The following is an 18,767-nucleotide window of genomic DNA, read 5'->3' as shown; positions in this document are numbered from 1 at the left end:
AAGTAATGTTATACCATTCCTGACTTCTGCCTCCATGCCCCTCCCCCCGTCCCCCACTTGTTGCCAAGCTGTGCCTTGCAACCCTGAGAGGGCAGTCAGTTTGCAGAAAACATGGACCAGAAAGGAAGACCCTCGCCACTGATGCAACGAGAAGGAAATCTGGCAACTTTTTAACCCGGAGGAAGATTTAAACCATATACAGAGAGGGAAAAGATACTAACTCTGGGTTGTGGCTGTGACAGAAATGAGGCAAATAGAAAAGGAACACATAATTCGTTTTGCTATACACTAGCCAGCAATGAAATTGCATTTAGAAAATGTCTTTCCATTCTTGACACATTTTGAGAAGCTCTCTATCCATCTGGGTGATGCTTGGCTTATTCTCTGCCAAACAATTAAGTGACATGAATGGCCTGTATAAGTTGGTCTTACGCCACGCTCATCTGCTTAGTCGTTTTGTCTGATAGGCAACAAGCGAAGGCTGTGCCTCAAACCATCGTTACGTGTTGCAAATGGCTGCCATGGCGGCCACTACAATAATCTGCCTACCCTATAAGTGACATGCATTATAAAGGAACAGGACAATAAAGATCCACAACCGCTTTACGTGGAGGGAAGGGGGAAAGGACCGAGAGGAAGAGATTAGCCCCTGTTTAGCCTTGTTCCCCCCGTCCCTGCATATGCCAATGATTTCTAGCATCATGGAGCGGCTCCAGCTAAGTAACAGCTGCTTTCAGGCTGCAGCAGTGGTGACTGTCCCCATAAGCGGATCCCGAGGAGACCCACAGCGGCCATTCAGTGCTGAGCCAGGAGCACTGTGGTTTGAGCAAAGGGGGCCGAAGGGCAGGGCTGAAGCTTGCACCACCCTCCTCAGGTTTGCAGGCAAATTGAAGCATCCTTTCCTTCCCTGAACACAAGTTTTTCAAGCCCCGCAACAATTTCATGACCAAATGGGGATGGATAGGGTTATTCTCTCCGTCCTCTCTTGGTCCCAGAAGCAACGACAGGGGCTCGTGCTAGGCTAAGTGTCACGAGGGGGGTAAATGGCCCTGGGGCCCCACGGGGCTCATGGAATCCAAGTTCATACGCCTAAAGTCGGCGGACAAACAAGGTTGTGCCCATCTGACCTTTTACCTTTGACCTTGAGAGCAACAACTTACAGAAGGTGTAATTTCAGAAAGACAGAAAACCTAAGTGCAGAATTAAAACAGAAGTTTTTCTTTAATGACGCAGGGGATTATATGGATATGCAGGGGGTACACTTGCCGGTGGAGGTGGGGGACCCCCACCCCCAGCCTCTTCGCCCTGCCCCCTCTTACTTGGCAGGGTGGGGGAACAGAGGTGTATGGATGCTGTGCTGGGGGTGAAGCATACTCCCATGTGCTCTGGAGCACCCCTAATAATGATAACAATAACAACATTTGATTTATATACTGCCCTTCAGGAGAACTTAACGCCCACACAGAGCAGTTTACAAAGTATGTTATTATTATCCCCACAACAACAGTATGTTATAACAGCATAACATAATAATAACAGCATGTTATTATTATCCCTGTGAGGTGGGTGGGGCTGAGAGAGCTCTGAGAGAGCTGTGACTGATCCAAGGTCACCCAGCTGGCTTCAAGTGGAGGCGTGAGGAATCAAACTTGGCTCTCCAGATTAGAGTTCTGCTGCTCTTAACTGCTACACCAAACTGGCTCTCTGTGTGCGCCTGTGTCTTGCCAGGAATGACGTCATTCCTGGTGCGACGCAGAAGTAATGGGCCACATCAAGGGCCGATTGGGTACAAATTTGGGGGCCAATTTTCACTTAATCAACCCCCAGCACAACCCATTATTTTTATGTCACGGCAGGAATGACATCGTTTCTGGCATGACGTGGGGCATTCTGGAGCATGCATGCACTTTGCGCACACATGTGGCAAGTCCCCCCATGTGACTCCACCATGCCCCCCATCCCCTCGTTTGCGCCCCCCCCCCCCGAAACCTGGCAACCGTAGCTGAGAAGGTGGTAGATGTGTGGGGGAAGGGCCTGCAGGGCCTTGTTCTCCCCACACATTGAAATCTGCTGCGCTGCCAATTTCAGCCCAGAAAGGACAGCTGAGCTGGAGATGAAGCAGATTCCTAAGTGAGAGCAACAGAACCATCTGGCACCTGTCTTTAATGGGTGGTCCAAAGAGTGGGTCCTTCCTGACCTGGATAGCCCAGGCGAGCCTGAACTCATCAGATCTTGGAAGCTAAAGAGGGTTGGCCTTGGTTAGTAATTGGATGGGAGAGCAGAGAATGGACCCATGAAAGAGCAGGGTTACTATTAAGAGGCAGACAATGGCAAACCACCTCTGTGAGAGTCCCTCTACACAAGACATCTGACACGTGTTCTTCAAGTGTCGGGTGAAGCAATGTTTCCTGGGAACTGTAGTTTTAAAAGCGTCACTTGGGCTCACTGGGTTGAAAATACAGGCAAAATTAGTTTAGAAGCATTTTTCTAGCGTAGTTTATGGGTGCCAGGCTTTATTCCCCCCACCCCCTGGGCGGAATCTGCCAGGTCTTAAAATAAAAGTTTTCAAAGATCTCTGGGGGAAGAGGAACTTTGCAATCCGCTCCTCCCCACTCCGCACTCTGGATGGAATTGCAAAGTTCCTCTTCCCCCAGCGATCTTTGAAAACTTTTATTTTAAGACCTGGCAGATTACACCCAAAGTTGGGGGGAGGGAGAGACTAAAGGCTTGCCCCCATAAACTACACTCGAAAAATGCTTCTAAATTAATTTTGCTTGTATTATCTACCTTCCTCTCCACAGGGAGCCCAAATGACTCTTTTAAAACTACAGTACCCAGAAAACATTACATAAAACAACTCTTGAAGAACACGTGCCAGGATGTCTTGTATAGAGAGACTCTTAGCCTCTTGCCTTGAAAAACCCAACGGGGGGGGGGGGGAGGATAAGCCAGCTATGACTTGACAGCACTTTCTGCCACCAAAAGGTGGCTCCAGAGACTCGACACAGTGAAGCACTGACTGTTAATATCTATGGCCTGGACACTCTTGCACTGAAAGCTTTAGAAAAGAATGCAGAAATCCCACCGACAGTCTCGGCCCCGCCCCCCCTCCTGCCTCTCCTACTGCCAAAGCAAACTGAAAGGGAACTCATGGTGCGGCAAGAGAATCAGATAGCTGTATACAGGGATCATTTCGTAGAAAAAGAGCTGCAGGAACTCATTAGCATAACTCATTAGCATACGCCAGACCCCTTGATGGGGCTGAAATGGCCAGGATTTGGCTGCTGCCAGACGGGGGAGTGTCCCCCCATCTGGCAGAGGCCCGAACAGGGCCCTTTTGGTCCCAATCCAGGCCGAAACAGGCCCAAAATGGCTCAAAATGGGCCCGTCTCGGGGACGAAATGGCTGGGATCGGGTTGGTTCCGGGACCTGATCCAGGCTGTTTTGGTCCAGATTTGAGCCATTTTGGCCCCAATCGAGTCCTAAATGGCCCTAAAGTCAGGTGTGCGGGGCCACCTGACTTGCGGGAATGGCTGGAACGCCGTTCCGGTGCGTTCCCCCTCAAAATGAGCCCTGGTTGTATAAGAATGCGGCCATGGATCCTGCTCACTGTTCCCATATTTAACACTCAAGGTGCCAATGCCTCACTATGGCATACTTTTACCCCAGAGACACGCATCAAAAATCCTGAATTTACAGAAAAGGGTTCCAAGACTTATTCTCTCAGTTTGAAAGAAACTATGGTTTACATAAACTCCAGTCAATGTGATTGTCTGAAGGCAGGTCTCTCCAAGGACTATGGTTAGTTAGAGCATTCAAACCAGGATTTGGAACCTTGGCTCGAATCTGATTTATTAAAGAGCCATTAGTCTTAACTATGTTTTTGCATGTTATATGAACAGAGATCTATCTTGGCTCAGCCCTGCCTCCTGTCCTGATGCTGGCTGTCACTAGGCATGCAGGCTGGGATAACCAGCTGGATTTCTGTAGGGAATAGCAGAAAGGCAATGAAACTGGCATTGATTTATGATAAAGCAAGATCTGAGTTGTCCGAACGAACCATTGTTAAAATAAACGATGATCTTGTGTAATGTCTGAACCGAGCCATGAACAGGGTTTGATGATAACTGTGTTTGCATTAAAAAAAACAAAAACAAAAAAACCCTTATGTTTGAGAGCACACCATCAAAAAGAATGAGGCAAAGACAAAAATATTAGGTGGAAAATTATCCTTAAAGACTAGTAAACATAAGGGAGAGACTGTTCAGCAAGGCCAGTGAATCAGGGAGCATAACTAAGTTTATGAGACAGCGAGGCATTTCTAGAGAAAGAAGGGGCAGAGGCTCCGTCCAGAACGCTGGAGCGAGGAACACTCGAACGGGACGTGTTTGCTTATTGCACAAGACTTTCTGTCCCAATGATTATCCCCGCTCTTCCAAAGATTCTCCTCCTCGAGGCCACCTGCCAAGATTTATCAAAGCTCCCTCATTTTTACATTATTTTTCCTCTGTTTACTATTACCAAGGAGGCCAGCGCAGAGCAAATACCGTTCTCCGCAGTGGTCTCTTTTTAAGCAACATTTCCACAAGAGCCGTGATTCTTAAGCTTCCTTTTTCATCTTCCTCAATTTTTCAACCAAGCTTTCTCGAGCGAGATGAGGATGGGCCCTGTGCTTGGCAAAGAGACAGGAGGATTACGCGAACGTGCCCAGGCTCTCCCAAGGACTCCAAGCCAAGCTAGACCTGGGACTCCTTGTATTTTTTTGCCCATAATGTGTATGTATTATGTGCCAACAAGTTGCCTCTGACCTATGGCAACCCAATGAAGGAAAGACCTCCAAAATGTCCTCTCATTAACAGACCTGCTCAGATCCTGAAAGCTGGAGGACGCGGCTTCTTTTATTGAGTCCAGCCATCGCGTTTTAGGTCTTCCTCTTTTCCTACTGCCTTCCACTTTTCCTGGCTTTATTGACTTTTACTAGATCAAGTCAAACCTAAATTTTCCCTATAAGCTAAAGTGACAAAACTAAGGGTACTAAGGTACTTTGGCCAAATCATGAGAATACCCATAATACTTCATTCCAAAGGCTTTGGCCTCACTGACCAAAAATGACCCTCCCACAGCATTAGGGTTACTGGAATCATCGTGTTGTTGCTATGGCGTACGCACTGATACAATAACGAGAGATTGAGTCGGGATTACCAACCTCTAGGTGGTGCCTGGGGTGCCCCTGGAAATCCCAGTGATCTCCAGACTACAGAGATCAGTTCCCCTTGGAGGAAATGGCAGCTTCGGGGGGCGAACTCTACGGGCCAATCTAGAAGTGATGAGTTACACTTGAATGGCGAGTGAACAGACTCACGTGTATTCCTCCCTGTTCACTTGCACTCCACTCGATCACTACATGAACGGGGAGGAATACACATGAGTCTGTTCATTTGCCATTCAAGTGTGACTCGTCACTTCTAGCGTGCCCCAAAAGTATACAATACAGTCTAGGAGAAGCACAAGTCCTAGAGTGACCATCACATCGTCTCCCCTCCCCAAACTCACCCAAACCTCCAGGAACTCCTCATTCTGGAAGTGGCAACCCTACTTGTGAGCCACCGTGATCTGTAGAACCCCCCGATCCTGCGCATTAAAGTTTTGATGCAGGACACAGGATGCGCACCCTTGAGCAGGATCCTGGGGGAGGGAGGCATCCAACATTAGTCCTGGCCCCAATGGCTGCTGAGTGTCAGACTTGGGAACACATATGAAAGATCCAGACCACAAAACCAGGGTTGGGTAGCTTTCGTAAGAACTAGGATTCCATATCCTGGTTTAATCCTGGTTTGAAAGGGGGGGGGGGAATGATGGTTTCCTACAGAACCAGAAGTACTTCATTATTAAACCATCTATCAAGGGAGCAGGTAGGAAAGAAGGATGGAACGTATCATATTCCACACTTAATCTTGAGGTAACGGTTTTCTACACTGTCTGTGGGCATCTGTCGGTCAGTCAGTCTGTCAACAGTGACTAGCCATAGCGAGTGAAGGGAATCCAGGGGCAGGCCACCTTTGAATCCTGGTGCGTGGAGGCCACGTCAGAGGAAGGCCTTAGAGTCTCTATAAACAAGACATTTTCCACAAGGATGCTCAAGTGAAGAGTGGCGCAATGTTAGCCGGGAAACGTAGGAGACAGAGCAGGAGGCTTCGTTGCTTTCACCTCTCTACACAGAGCGGACATCGCTCCTCGAAGGGTTTATTTCTTCTTTGTTCCCGAACCGGGAAGTGAAATTAACATAGCCTTCATGGAGGAGAAGGGGGGGAAGGGGAAATTAACAAACCCTTCCAGGAGTGATCTCCCGGATCACCGGACAGATGGGATTTGGGGGGGGGGGGTACTAGGAGATGATGCACTTCCCGTTCTTCAGTGGCTCTGAGCATCACTGGAATCCACGCTTCAGAGACTGGGACGGACTCCAGGCACTGAACCATCGCGTTTTCTTTATGTTCTACACAGTCTTAGATAATAGCAAGAGAAGCCTGCAGGGCAGCTCTAGGGGTTCTGTTTATTTACGTTTGTGCAATTCTAGAGCTTTTTTCCTTGGACCTGACAGTACAAAAACAACCATTTCTCTCTCCATTTACATCCCTGTATGGGAACATACATTTATTTATGTATTTGTTTATTTTCCTTGCTCCTGTTCTCATATCTCTTTACACGTTTCTTCGCGTTTCTAAAGGGGCAGCAACCTACTTAGTGTTTGTGGGGTGGGATGGGAAAAACAAATACGCAAGTTATAACCCTCCGCCCCATGGTAATTCATTCTAGGGACTTCCAGACCCCCAGCAGTTTGGTTCATGTCCTGCCATACCCACCCCCCGCTCCCGCATCCAACGGTACCAAACTCTCCAGATTAAACACAGCAAATCCTTTGGCTTTATAACTGACTCTCCTGTTCATTCTCCTAATTTGGGGATATCTGGGCCGTTTCCACACTACTCACCTTCATCCAGAACACTGCGGAACGTTGCGAAAAAACCCGCGGAAGATAGCGTCTTCTTGCGCGAGCTTTGCACGACATCACGCAAAACTCATGCGAGAAGACGCTATCTTCCACGTTTTTTTCACGACGTTCCGCAGCGTTCTGAATGAAGGTGAGTAGTGTGGAAACGGCCCTAGGATGGGGCATCTCATTCTGTCTAGTATTACTTCTGCAAAATATTCTCTTTTGTGGGATACAACCTTAGATTTATTGGGGGGGGGGGATAGTTATCCAAACACACATACATTAAGCATGTCTGGGGCAAATGATATCTTACCCACAACCTCTGCTCCAGACCTAAGTCTTTTGAATAAAAGGTCTGGAAAGAGCCTTCACATGTGCAAGCGAGTGTGACAGTTCCAAGTTTTGCAAAGTTTCTGACTGCATTGAGAGAACCTATGAGTATTATCTGCACATGGGCTCTTTCGCACTCTTGGAATGGCAAAGGGACAGCACAGCAGGTTCCCAGCTCCCTCCTCATGTTGTAGTCTGATTATGCAAACATCCAACATCCACCTACAAGGATTAATCCATCTATCGCCTGCAGGTAGCAGACCTTGGTTCACTTCCTCAGTACACTCTACATGTGGCAAAGAACGGAACAGTTCATTCGTTGTTTTTGATAAACAGGATCCTTTGTCCCCGTGTGACACCAAATGTGCGAGCTTTGTTTATCATCACACGTATAAGCCACAGGAACACTGAACTAATCTGGTATTACTGTAATTTTTTGGTCTTTGCTGCAGTCATTGCCTTTTCTCGGGGATTTTTTTCTGGGAAAAGAGGGGGTGGAACTCAGTGTGTTGCCCTCGGAGAAAATGGTCACATGGCTGGTGGCCCCGCCCCCTGATCTCCAGACAAAGGGGAGTTGAGATTGCCCTCCACGCCACTGAGCGGCACGGAGGGCAATCTCAACTCCCCTCTGTCTGGAGATCAGGGGGCGGGGCCACCAGCCATGTGACCATTTTCAAGAGGTTCCGGAACTCCGTTCCACAGCGTTCCAGCTGAAAAAAAGCCCTGCCTTTTCTCAAGGCCTCCTCCTCCTCTTCTGCAAAAAACTGCAGACCCCTTTCTTGAGAGTTCTTTCCCTGTGGAATTCTGAAATTCATGCAGCCTCATGATGGCATAAGCATTCCAGCCACAGCTTTGCCAAACCCCTCCAGTCCTCAGAAAGGCTTGTACAGATCGGCCACCCCTGCCTTTCCCCCACAATACTGGAAATAAATGCGATGGACCAGATTAACAGCCTGCAAATCTGAACTAGATTTGCACAGGTACCCCTCAGGCATGTCCTGGGATTGTATCAGCATGTACCAGAATGGGCCTAATCTGCAGCACAGCACAAGACACTGGGGAAGTAAAGTCACCCGTTGGGCACAAACATTCAGTTCAGACGGGTGTCCGAAGCTAGTCCACTTTGACCAGGGCCTGATAACCCATCTGAAAATTCACTGGCATTTCTTGTCCATTGATAATATCATGTATCAAAGTGATCTTGTTACCAACCTCTAGGAGGAGACGGGAGATCTGCTAGAATTACTATTGATCTCCAGGGTACAGAGATCAGGCCCCCTGGAGAACATCAGAGGGTGGACTTTATGGCACGCATTGTATCCCTCCCCTCCCCAACTGCACTTTCCCAGCACTGCCTCCATATATTCAAGGATTTCCCAAGCCAGATTTGGAAATCATAGTACTTAGGCAGAGATGCAGAAAATTAGGGTTCACGTCACCATGCTGGGCTGGTTTGTTGTTGTTTTTTTTAATGTACTGCTGTTGTGTTTAGGAATACAAAATATCTTTGGCTGCTGTGCTAAATAGGGTGTGTACAAAATTTCGGATGTGTTCCTCCTTTTTCACTTCAACTGAGCTGCTTTTCCTTAAAAAAGAAGTTTCCTCCTTTTTTTATTCTCCACTGTTTGTGTAGACAGAGGCTTGTAGATTTGTTCAGAACTAGGCTGCTCTGTTTGGGCATCCTTTCATCCTCTGGTTGACAGTGGAGGGCAGAATAAAGATGCAGAAGATAAATCTTAAAAAAAAAATTCCTCCAAAATGTTTCGTTTGATCAACACTTACATATATATATTTTTCAACTGAAGTAAAATTTAGTGGCAGTTAAAAGACATATGGCCCAACCAGTCCTTATCGAGAATTTTATTTCTCCTAATGAAATTCTTTTTGTTTATTTACTTCCTCCAAAACACCTATACAGGTTTTAGACATTACTCTTCTAGATCTATATGGACTTAACTATATAAAATATGAAATGAAAAACCTTATTCTGTGTTTTCCATATTAGAAAGTAACAGGTGTCTGTTGAAAGAGTTCCTTTCCAAGTTTTTATATTTCTAAAAGTTGATTCAGTGTTGTATTTATATTGAATGTGTTTTAATTATAGTTGCATTTGCAGAGTATTTATAATCTGCAATTTTTTTTAAAAAAGAGAGAGATCAAAAACAAAAGAGTTCCTTTGGGGTGAAAAAAGATCCAGCCCTGCTTTCATACACAGATCAATGTCCAATTATAACCTGAGAGTTAGTTGTAAAAAAGGAAAGGGGGGGGAATCACCTTTTGGGCATTTATTACTTGGAAAACTAGGCCCAAAGTAAGGTCATCCCTCAAAGATATACACAACACACTGTGAAGCAACAGCCTCAATATTCTGCACAGCAAAATATCATCTTGCATTCTCGACATGATCCAGCAAATGAAGCCAAGCGAGCATTTCTTGATGAATGTGGTACCACTCTGGCAGTGCTGGAGGCAAAAATCTAGTTTTAATTAATCACCAATTAATAGAAAGCTTCAAATGTATTTCTGCTTAATTATAAATATAGCTTCTCATTAAGAAGGACTTAATTAATCAATTTTTAAAACATCCTCAGAGCTGTGAATCATTTTCCACACAACAAGCTGAAATGACTAACAGAAATGAGAAGCTGAATTCCAAATAATCCGGCTGCGTTTCTCCTTCCTGCCTGGGAGACTACAAGCAAAATGTACAACACGCACACACACACACACACACACACACACGCTCTCACACTTGCAGATGGCGCAGTCAGTTTAGCTGGCACCGTTAGGGGGTGGTGGGTTTCTTTTGAAATAAACAGCACTTGCAATTAGTGAAAAAAGGGAGCGTAAACCAAATCAGTCACAGACTGTGATGGAAGAGACACATTTCTTCTCTCGAATTGTAAGACAGCACAGAGCAGCCACTGTTCTCTGGTCCGATACTCAAAGGCACTGGATTTCCACCACTGGCTAGTCGGATGCTGCAAGGAGGCCACACCCGCAGGGCCCACGGACAACAACCCTCCGCTGCCGACTGTTCCCCAGCACCTGGCAATCAAAGTCTTCTACCTCTCAACCCAGAGATTCTGTTCAGTTGTCACAGCGAGGAACCAATGAAAGACTTATCCTCCACAAATTCTCCACCCCTACCTTTGTAAATTCATCTAAGCCAGTGGCTGCCACGACATCTTGTAGAGCCAGATTACAGTTTAATCCAGCAAATACAGCAACTGCACTGCCGCTGAGTGTGCCGCTGAAAGACCGTGGTTTAGTAAAGGTATTTCCGGAAAGCCCTGGCATTCTTTGAAAGATGATCAGGCACTTCTTAAGGACCCATGGTGGACTGGCATTGCGGGGAGAGAGTGGGCCCACCACTTGGCATCTGCCTTCCAAGTTGCAGGGCGTGTCAGCTGGCACTGCAGGCTGAAATGAAGTGGGCCTGGTGATTTTTTTTTTTGCACTGAGCCGAAACCCCAGAATGCATCTCTGCGGCATGCCAAAAATTCACGGCAGAGGCACAGGGCGTTCCTCCGTGAGGAATGTCCTCCAAGAAGCGGCAACAATCTCAGATCGTTACCATCAAACGTTACAGAAGGCTCCCAGTTCTGCTCAGCAACTGTGCTTGGCAGATTGCGCTCGAGATGTCATCGCTGGATCATTAACAGCCTACTCTTAGCTACGTGGAACCGTTCATCTCGGCAGGCCTTACTTCTCTGCTACTGTGCTTGGGACTGCATCCTATGCCTAACATGAATAAGCAGATCAATTATGGAACTAAAAGCCATGATCTGGCCATTTATTAGGGTATCTTTTATTCCAAGGGTCTCTCCTGCCCATTCTATATCATCAGTACTAAACAACGGAAACGCATAATCTCACTGGCAGCTGCTTCTAAAGGACGGCCTGGCTCTGATGAAACTTTTAATCACAAATCTGCCATCATGGACAAAGTATTTAGGCTAACTCTGCCTAACCCAGCCATACAAGAAGAGTACATATGGTCATTAACCGTGTGGATCCACTGTGACCCTGCCAGACATGTAAGAGCAAAATGGCCATCGGCTAAACACTTTTACAAATCAAAACGTATAGGCCAGAATTCAAAGAGCGACAGTCCTGACATTTCCCACCCACTGCGGGTAAACCTCTGCCATTCCCTCATCCTCAAGAAACCAGGAGCAGGAAGAAAATGGTCAGTTAGTGGCCTCCGTAGCAAAGATCTAGGGATCTGAACGTGCCTTTGTGTTCTTTCTCATAAAGAAACGATTAACATCACATCCTCCCCAGTCACTGCCCTCAAAATCCCCTGGCATTTGCCAACGCAGCGCGGGCATCCCTGAAGAGCGCCTTCTGGCATACCTAGCGGCCTTGGAACAGCAGAGCCTTCCAGCATATCACACAAATTATTTCTGAATGCCCCTTTCACTTTAAAAAGGCAGTTTGCCATTTGGCACATGGAACTGTTTGTTAAGAAACAGAAAAAGTCCAAAGCCTTCTTTAGGCATGTTGTCGGTCTTGGAATCCAGAACGCAATCTAATATTGAGGTTAAACAAACGCTAGTATGCTTTTTTAATAAATCGGCACAGACTTAGGTAACTTAAATAGCCAACTGCACGTTCCTACTAGATATATATAAAAGTGCGTCTCTGTGTGTATTCACACCAGAAAGAGAGATTGAACAGGCTGCAGGCTGGCTGGAAGATTTACAGTTTCCTCTGATAGCATTATCAACGGGTCTAGTCCAGCGTGATAAACTGCCAGAGCAGTACTAATAGGTTTCTAATCATTGCTTAAGCCTTAGACTTTGCGAGCCCCCAATCGTTCCGCTCACCTTGTTCGAGCGGCTGGCTTTTAGTCGAAGTCGTTTTCATCTTGAGTGCCTCCCTCACGGACATGTCGCAGCAGGAGCCTTTGTTAGTATCTTGGTCGCTGTCTGCCTGGTCGCTGTCACCGTGCCCGCTATCTCTCAAGCTGGCGCGTTCCGGGTCCTTGAACGTGGAGCTACTGAAATATGCACAGAGAAAAGAGGAGGGCGAGAGAAAGAGAGAGAGAGAGAGAGATGTGAAAGTTGTATATACTTGCCTCCGTTGGAATTGTACTCTCTGGCAAAGCAATTTTGACAAGAATGCAAATTGGGAAGCCGAGAAAGTTATTTAATAGGCCTTACCTTTGAACAAACTGCTGCCTGCTGCCCATGTAATTGGGCTCGGCGGGAAAATTGTCTGTCTGTGAAAGAGAAGGAAAAAAAAAATACATCGAGTTGTACACTGGACAAATCTCCCGTAGAGCAACAAGATTTCCTAGAGGAGGAATGATTAATAATTAAAAAATAATAATTTTTCCCCTTAATCATCAAATTTGTACATTTTAATTAAATTGGAAAATGCTGGTTTACAATTATGTACTCAGAACAATTAAGCGATCCTGGTCCACAAATTACCTGCTAAAACAAACAAGGAAGATTTACATAAGTGACAGGGAAATAAGTCTTCTAATTAGCTGACAGGAAGGCAAGTTTGGATGGCCCTCGAGGACTCGCAGTGACACATCACGGATGTTCTTAGACGCTCTCAAGAAAAACTGTTCAGCTTGCACTAAAACTGTTCCCAGGCTTAGTTTATGTATACAAACATAAAAAAACAATAAAATGTGCTAGCTTGGTTTATGATCTGTCATGGTAATTTTCTACATGTAGGATTTTTTTTAAAAAAACACGAGAAGCCTTCAGTCAAATGGTCTCTCCTTTCCTGAGGCTCCGAACAGTCTGAAAGAATGGAGTCCAACAACATTTTTCGCCACACTGGGGCTGCAGTCACACATCGTTGGATGTTGTGCTTCAGAAGCATCTCCAACGTTATCCTTCCCCCACCTCCAGATTGTCCAAGACCATCAGAAAGTGAAGGACAACAGAGCAACAACTTCACAATATCCAGTGAGCTGTAGCTCACAAAAGCTCATACCCTACCACAAATTTTGATAGTCTTATAGGCAGGGCTCATTTTGAGGGGGGACGTGTAGGAACGCAGTTCCGGTAGTTTTCCAAAAAGGTCACCTGACAGGTGGCCCCACCCACCTGATTTTTGGCCATTTTGGGCCCATTTCGGCCTGAATCGGTGCTGAAATGGCCCAATTCGGGCCCCAAATGGCCAGGATCATACCCAAAACAGCCAGGATTGGTCCTGAAACGGCCAGGATCGGGCTCTGATGGGTGGTGGATCACTTTCCCACTCAGCAACAGCCCAATACTGACCATTTTGGGCCCCTTTTCGGCCATTTTCAGCTCCTTTTTGCCATTTTGGGCCCAATTTCCGCACTGAATGGCCAGGATTGGGTCCAAAACAGCCAGAATAGGTGATGTCAGGGGGTGTGGCATATGCAAATCAATCATGCTAATAACACACCTCTGGTGATTTCAAGGGACGTGGCATATGCAAATGAGCTATGCTAATGAGTTATGCTAATGAGTTCCTGCAGCTCTTTTTCTACGAAATGACCCCTGCTTATAGGTGCTACTGGACTCTTGCTCTTTTCTACTGCACAATATCCAGTGATGTGTGGCTACAGAAAATCTCTTATCATGTGCATGAGATCACACAATGGCCTCACATACAGCAAACGGCCCATCAACCCGTGTATGTAAGGGCTATTTTGTTTATTTAGAAAACATAGATGCCATTCGTCCAGCAAATGGGGCACGCAGCCTGCCATTCATGGACTTTGTAGAGTGGGACTTTCTCACTTCCCCCTCCTGTGGTGACACACGGAGCCCCCTTGACACATTTTTTCCTAAGGTGGATCAGTAGGCTCTCAGAAATAACACTGGGGACAAAGTGGACACCTACAGGGGAAGAGGAGAAATTAGGGGAACTCATGAGCTCTTTGCTGCCAATGGACCAATTGTGTGGCTGGATGAAAGGAAGGAAGTCCACAGAACTTAGGTCTCCCGCTACGGAGTTTCTGGCAATTCCTAGAGAGGCATTATGTAATTTCCAGGTTTTTCCCAGAAGTGATGTAACATCACCCCACCTCTCACCAGTTGCCAGCTACATGCTGGTAGCCCTAGTACAAAAGAGAACCTCTGAAGATGTGTGGAGAGTGGAAATGTCTTCCCCTGCTGTTATATATACAGATATAGGCAGGACTATCTGCAATAGCGAATCAATACTGTTTCCTAGAGAAGATGGCAATCAGCATCTGAATCTCAGATTATGCCACATAATCATGGGGGAATTGCCCCTCACACTTCCTTCTTGGGCCTCTTACAAAGGAAGATTCAAGGGCTGAAACCAGACTTGGGGTATTTAGTATGAAGCACAGCAGAAGAGCTTTCAGGGCAGCAAATGTTTGTTCAAACCACCACACTTAAAACGTTTAGCAATGTTGCCAAAGATTGTGATTTCTTGGTTTGGAATACAAATGTGTCCAGGTTGTAATGCTTGGATGTATTCCCAATTGAAAATCATTTTTTCCCCTTTCTGAGAAGTTCTTCTGCCGCTCAGGATATAAAAGGAGATCTTGTGCGTGGCCCCGTGAAGCAGAATTCATTATTCTTTGTAGGTGCAGGTGCCAAATTATGTTCAATGAGGGAGAACCTTTCAAGGAGCAGCTACGCGATTCACACAAAATCAGCAAGTGCCTCTTTTCTTCCAGTAAAAATCTAAGTCTAGGACACTCAGTATAGCTCAGATACAGCTGTGCAAAAGCACAGAAGGGCCGATTCCGGATGACTAACCTGAAGGCGCTGCATGCCGCCATGACATCGCGCCAAACTCGTGTGAGAAAACGCGATATTTCGCGTTTTCCCCATCACGATCCGGAACATGGCGGCATGCAGCGCCTTCAGGTTAGTCGTCTGGAATCGGCCAAGGTGGGGTTTTTTTAAAGATGTCCAGCAAGCCTATGAGTAACGTTTTTTTAAAAAAAAAACCTACTCATCCTCCAGGAAACCCACTTCCCCATTTTATTTTCACAACAACCCTGGGAGGTAGGATTGAGGGCATGGGGATATAAACCCAGGCCCTAGTCTGACCTTTGCATTCCACTGTCTAAATATGGACAAGCCCAGAACAGCGTTAGGAATATCAGAAGTAGATCAGGAGTAGAGGAAGTGCTCTGCCCCAAATGAAATGGAGGATGTTTTCTACTTATTCTCTGTAAGCTTTTCCTCGACTTCTCTTTCCTTACTCCTCATTCTTTATAGGATGGAAAGGAATAGAAATGTGGCAAGGAATACTTATCCTTTTTGATCCCTCTGAAGTGCTTAGACTGTTTATAGTTGCCCTGTGATTCCAGCTTGGGGGGGGGGGGTATAAATTTAACCAAGTAAATGTTTATTCAGGTATCAGTCATCCCTCTTCCAGAAGGCCACGGCAAACTACCTCTTCTCCTCTCCAGGCTTGAAAACCTCTTGAAGAGGTTGTCGTTGCAGCTTGATGGTGCCCCCCATCCCTCTTCCTACTGGCTCCAATTGGGTAACCCCATTTGGGATGAAACAATTAAGGGAAATCTCTTATATGAGAACTGTATAGTCACTTAGAGAGACCTCCGTTCCCCCTGGCCACAAAATACTTCTCATAACATGTCCTTTTTGGAAAGGAGTGTCAGGGTGCTATAGCTTCCATCAAGAAGACCTCTCCACGTGTCACAGACATCTGGACATGGAGATCATCACCCACAGGCCATTTCTGCTCGAGGGAGGCTGTCTCCAAGGTATGATCGATGGTCCCAACCACTTAGGACCCCCCAAGTTAACACTCGCACTTTGAATGAGTCTATTGGAATGCTGGAAGAAGGCAACTCAGAAAAGACCACACTCCATGGCCAGAGGCTGTCTCCCTGAAAAATTGATTTGCCCCATAAAATACGTTTAATGAGTATTCTTAATTTGTGATATTTCAGTGAAAAGATGAAAAAATGGTTTTTGAACAGGAAACTTCAAAGTGGTAGCTCTTCAAATTCCCTGACCTACCAGGTCTGTCTATCTGGGAGCCTTCCTGACGTTGAATGGTTTTTAAAGAAATTGGGGGGGGGGGCTTTTTCTTCCTCGATTTGAGCGCAAAGCAGGGTGCTTTGAGGGCATAGCAGTGTTCCTTGGAGAAGGAAGGTGTTTACTCTGGGTAGGTAAAAGTTCCTGAACTTAAAAATAACTGTTCTTAATCAATATAATCATTTCTGACATTAACAACTCAGATGCCAAGATATACATTGTTTGGAACTATGGTTTCCATTCCTCCATTGGGGGTGGGGCATTCTCCACTCCCAACCTCCATTCCTTGCTACCTTTCGCCTGGTTGGTGGGGGGAAAGGCATGGGTCAGGAAACACGCCCCCCACCCCCGGAACATGCTACAGAATGCTTCCATGTCACACCTGACATGATGTCATTCTGGGAGTGACTTGGAAGTGTTCCAGAGAGAGATAAGTACTCTCATTCCCTCCCAACCCACTCAGTTTTCCAGTTTGAGTCCTGGGAGACCAGGCAACCTTAGTGGGGGCCGCTGTATCTAAAGAACCATCTTCTCTCCTATGTTTCTGGCTGGGAGTTAAGATCACATCAGCTAAAGAAAGTCACCTGGTAGGTAGACGAGAAAGGGCCTTTTCAGGGGCAGTCCCATGACTGTGGAACAGCATCCGGTGAGAGGTGTGCCTGCTCCCCTCCCTGCTGATTAGAGTTGCCACCCCCCCCCTTAACTCAAAAGCAAGGGATGGGAGGTCACTAGCATCTATGGAACCCAATTCATGTTCCTTATGTGTATGCATGTGCCGGAGGCCCTGAGAATGTTATGTCCAGTTGAATAAACAGAAGCGGGGGTCTCAGTGGAGGCAAAATCAACCCTAAACTGTATGTATGTATTTATGTATGTGTTTCTGTGTCAGTGGAAGTGTGTGTGTCTCTGGGCCAAGCTGCAAGTCACAAATGACACAGGCTGGACACTTGTCAGCTTCCCTCAAGTTTTGATGGGAAATGTAGGCGTCCTGGTCTTGCAGCTTGGCTCTCCGACTGCTGTCCAATGGACTTTTCAACTGTCACCTGTCCAACATTCCGCCAAGCTGCCTACATTTCCCATCAAACTTGAGGGAAGCTGACAAGTGTCCAACCTGTGTCATTTGTCACTTGTAGTTTGGCCCTCTGTGTTTGTGGAAATAGGACCTCCGAAGTTTCAGGCGGTTAGGAGGAAGTCACAGATTCTCCAGTCATTTCTTTGAAATTCTACCTGGAAATGCAGCACTCGAGCTTAGTCTGCCCAAAGAACAGGTAAGAATTGTAAAGTTTGTTGACTGTACCACTCCAGAGAGATGGTGAGGCTTAACAGTTACAGTATTACTAGGCCTTGGGATGACAGGATTCATATCCCTCCCTCAACAATGGAAGCCCACCATGGGTCTGGCACAATCTCTCACAAGGTTATTGTTGTGAAATGATTAAGTGGAGGAGGGGAAACGATGCGGAGACACTTTTGGTCCTCTGTCAGGGAGAAAAGGGGGACATCAATGAAAAAATAAATGATAGGGAATCATACAATTGCATGCCCCTCCATATAGACAGATCAAACTCTGCTTCCAATATGTTATCTTAAATGTGCAGCAGGGTTTTTCCTCTTCATGGTGAAGATTTGACCATGTAACCCCTCCTCCCCCAGCAATTTCACCATAATGCTCTTGGGGTGCATAAAAGCCCCAGCATCAGAGTAACTCATCTTTGCAAGATGTAAGCCTCACTTATCTGACTGGATGTGGCCTACAGAAAACCTCAGTTTGGTCCATGTTCCAAACCGCACAATTCCCAATGGCGTCACCTACTGGCATCCTTGCGCATTTCACAACTTCTAACTCACAGCACAACAATTCTCCTAAGCTACAAAACAACACTGTCAGGCAATTCATGTTGGCAGCGTGTGCTCTTCCTTTCACATTTCTGAGAAAAGTCATGATGGATGTGTTTGATTTCAAGTCTTTAGAAAACTCATACTGACTTTAAAAGCTCTTCAGAAAAACCAGGGAGGGGAATGCAAAGAGCAGAACTAACTCCTCTTTGCTGTATCCTAGGCCGTTTCCACACGTCTTACCTGCCTGCGGAACTTCGCGCAAAAGACCCGGAAGGCAGCGTCTTCTCGTGCGAAATCGCACCAGGAAGATGCTGTTATCCGGGAGTTTGGCGCGATTCGCGCCAAACTCCCGAATAACAGCATCTTCCTGGCGCGATTTCGCACGAGAAGACGCTGTCTTCTGGGTTTTTCCCGCGAAGTTCTGCAGGCAGGTAAGACGTGTGGAAACAACCCTATTTAAAAAATAACACGCACATAGGATCACATCTGGGACCAGGTGTCCCCTCAGAAGGGCACAGCCCAGTCAAAATTAAGTTCCCTTTCACAGGCAAGATCAATGGACTTTTCAGAAACCCTTAACTTGGGCTACATCACATTTAAAGGCTTTATTTAATAGA

General features: G+C 46.3%; 1 protein-coding gene across 1 annotated transcript in view; it reads right to left on the bottom strand.

Annotated features, from left to right (window-relative positions):
- PCDH17 (protocadherin 17) overlaps nt 1–18,767 on the bottom strand; it is a 220,694-nt gene that overhangs the window by 111,328 nt on the left and 90,599 nt on the right. Inside the window, exons 2-3 of the mRNA XM_054973509.1 lie at nt 12,493–12,551; nt 12,157–12,329 (exon numbers count right to left, since the gene is read on the bottom strand). Coding sequence (XP_054829484.1) covers nt 12,157–12,329; nt 12,493–12,551 — 232 coding nt within the window. The remainder of the gene's footprint in view (nt 1–12,156; nt 12,330–12,492; nt 12,552–18,767) is intronic.

The sequence above is a fragment of the Eublepharis macularius genome, chromosome 3 (assembly GCF_028583425.1).
Source record: "Eublepharis macularius isolate TG4126 chromosome 3, MPM_Emac_v1.0, whole genome shotgun sequence".
NCBI lineage: Eukaryota > Metazoa > Chordata > Lepidosauria > Squamata > Eublepharidae > Eublepharis > Eublepharis macularius.
The sequence above is the reverse complement of the archived record's forward strand: the minus strand, read 5'-3'. Positions and strand labels throughout refer to the sequence as shown.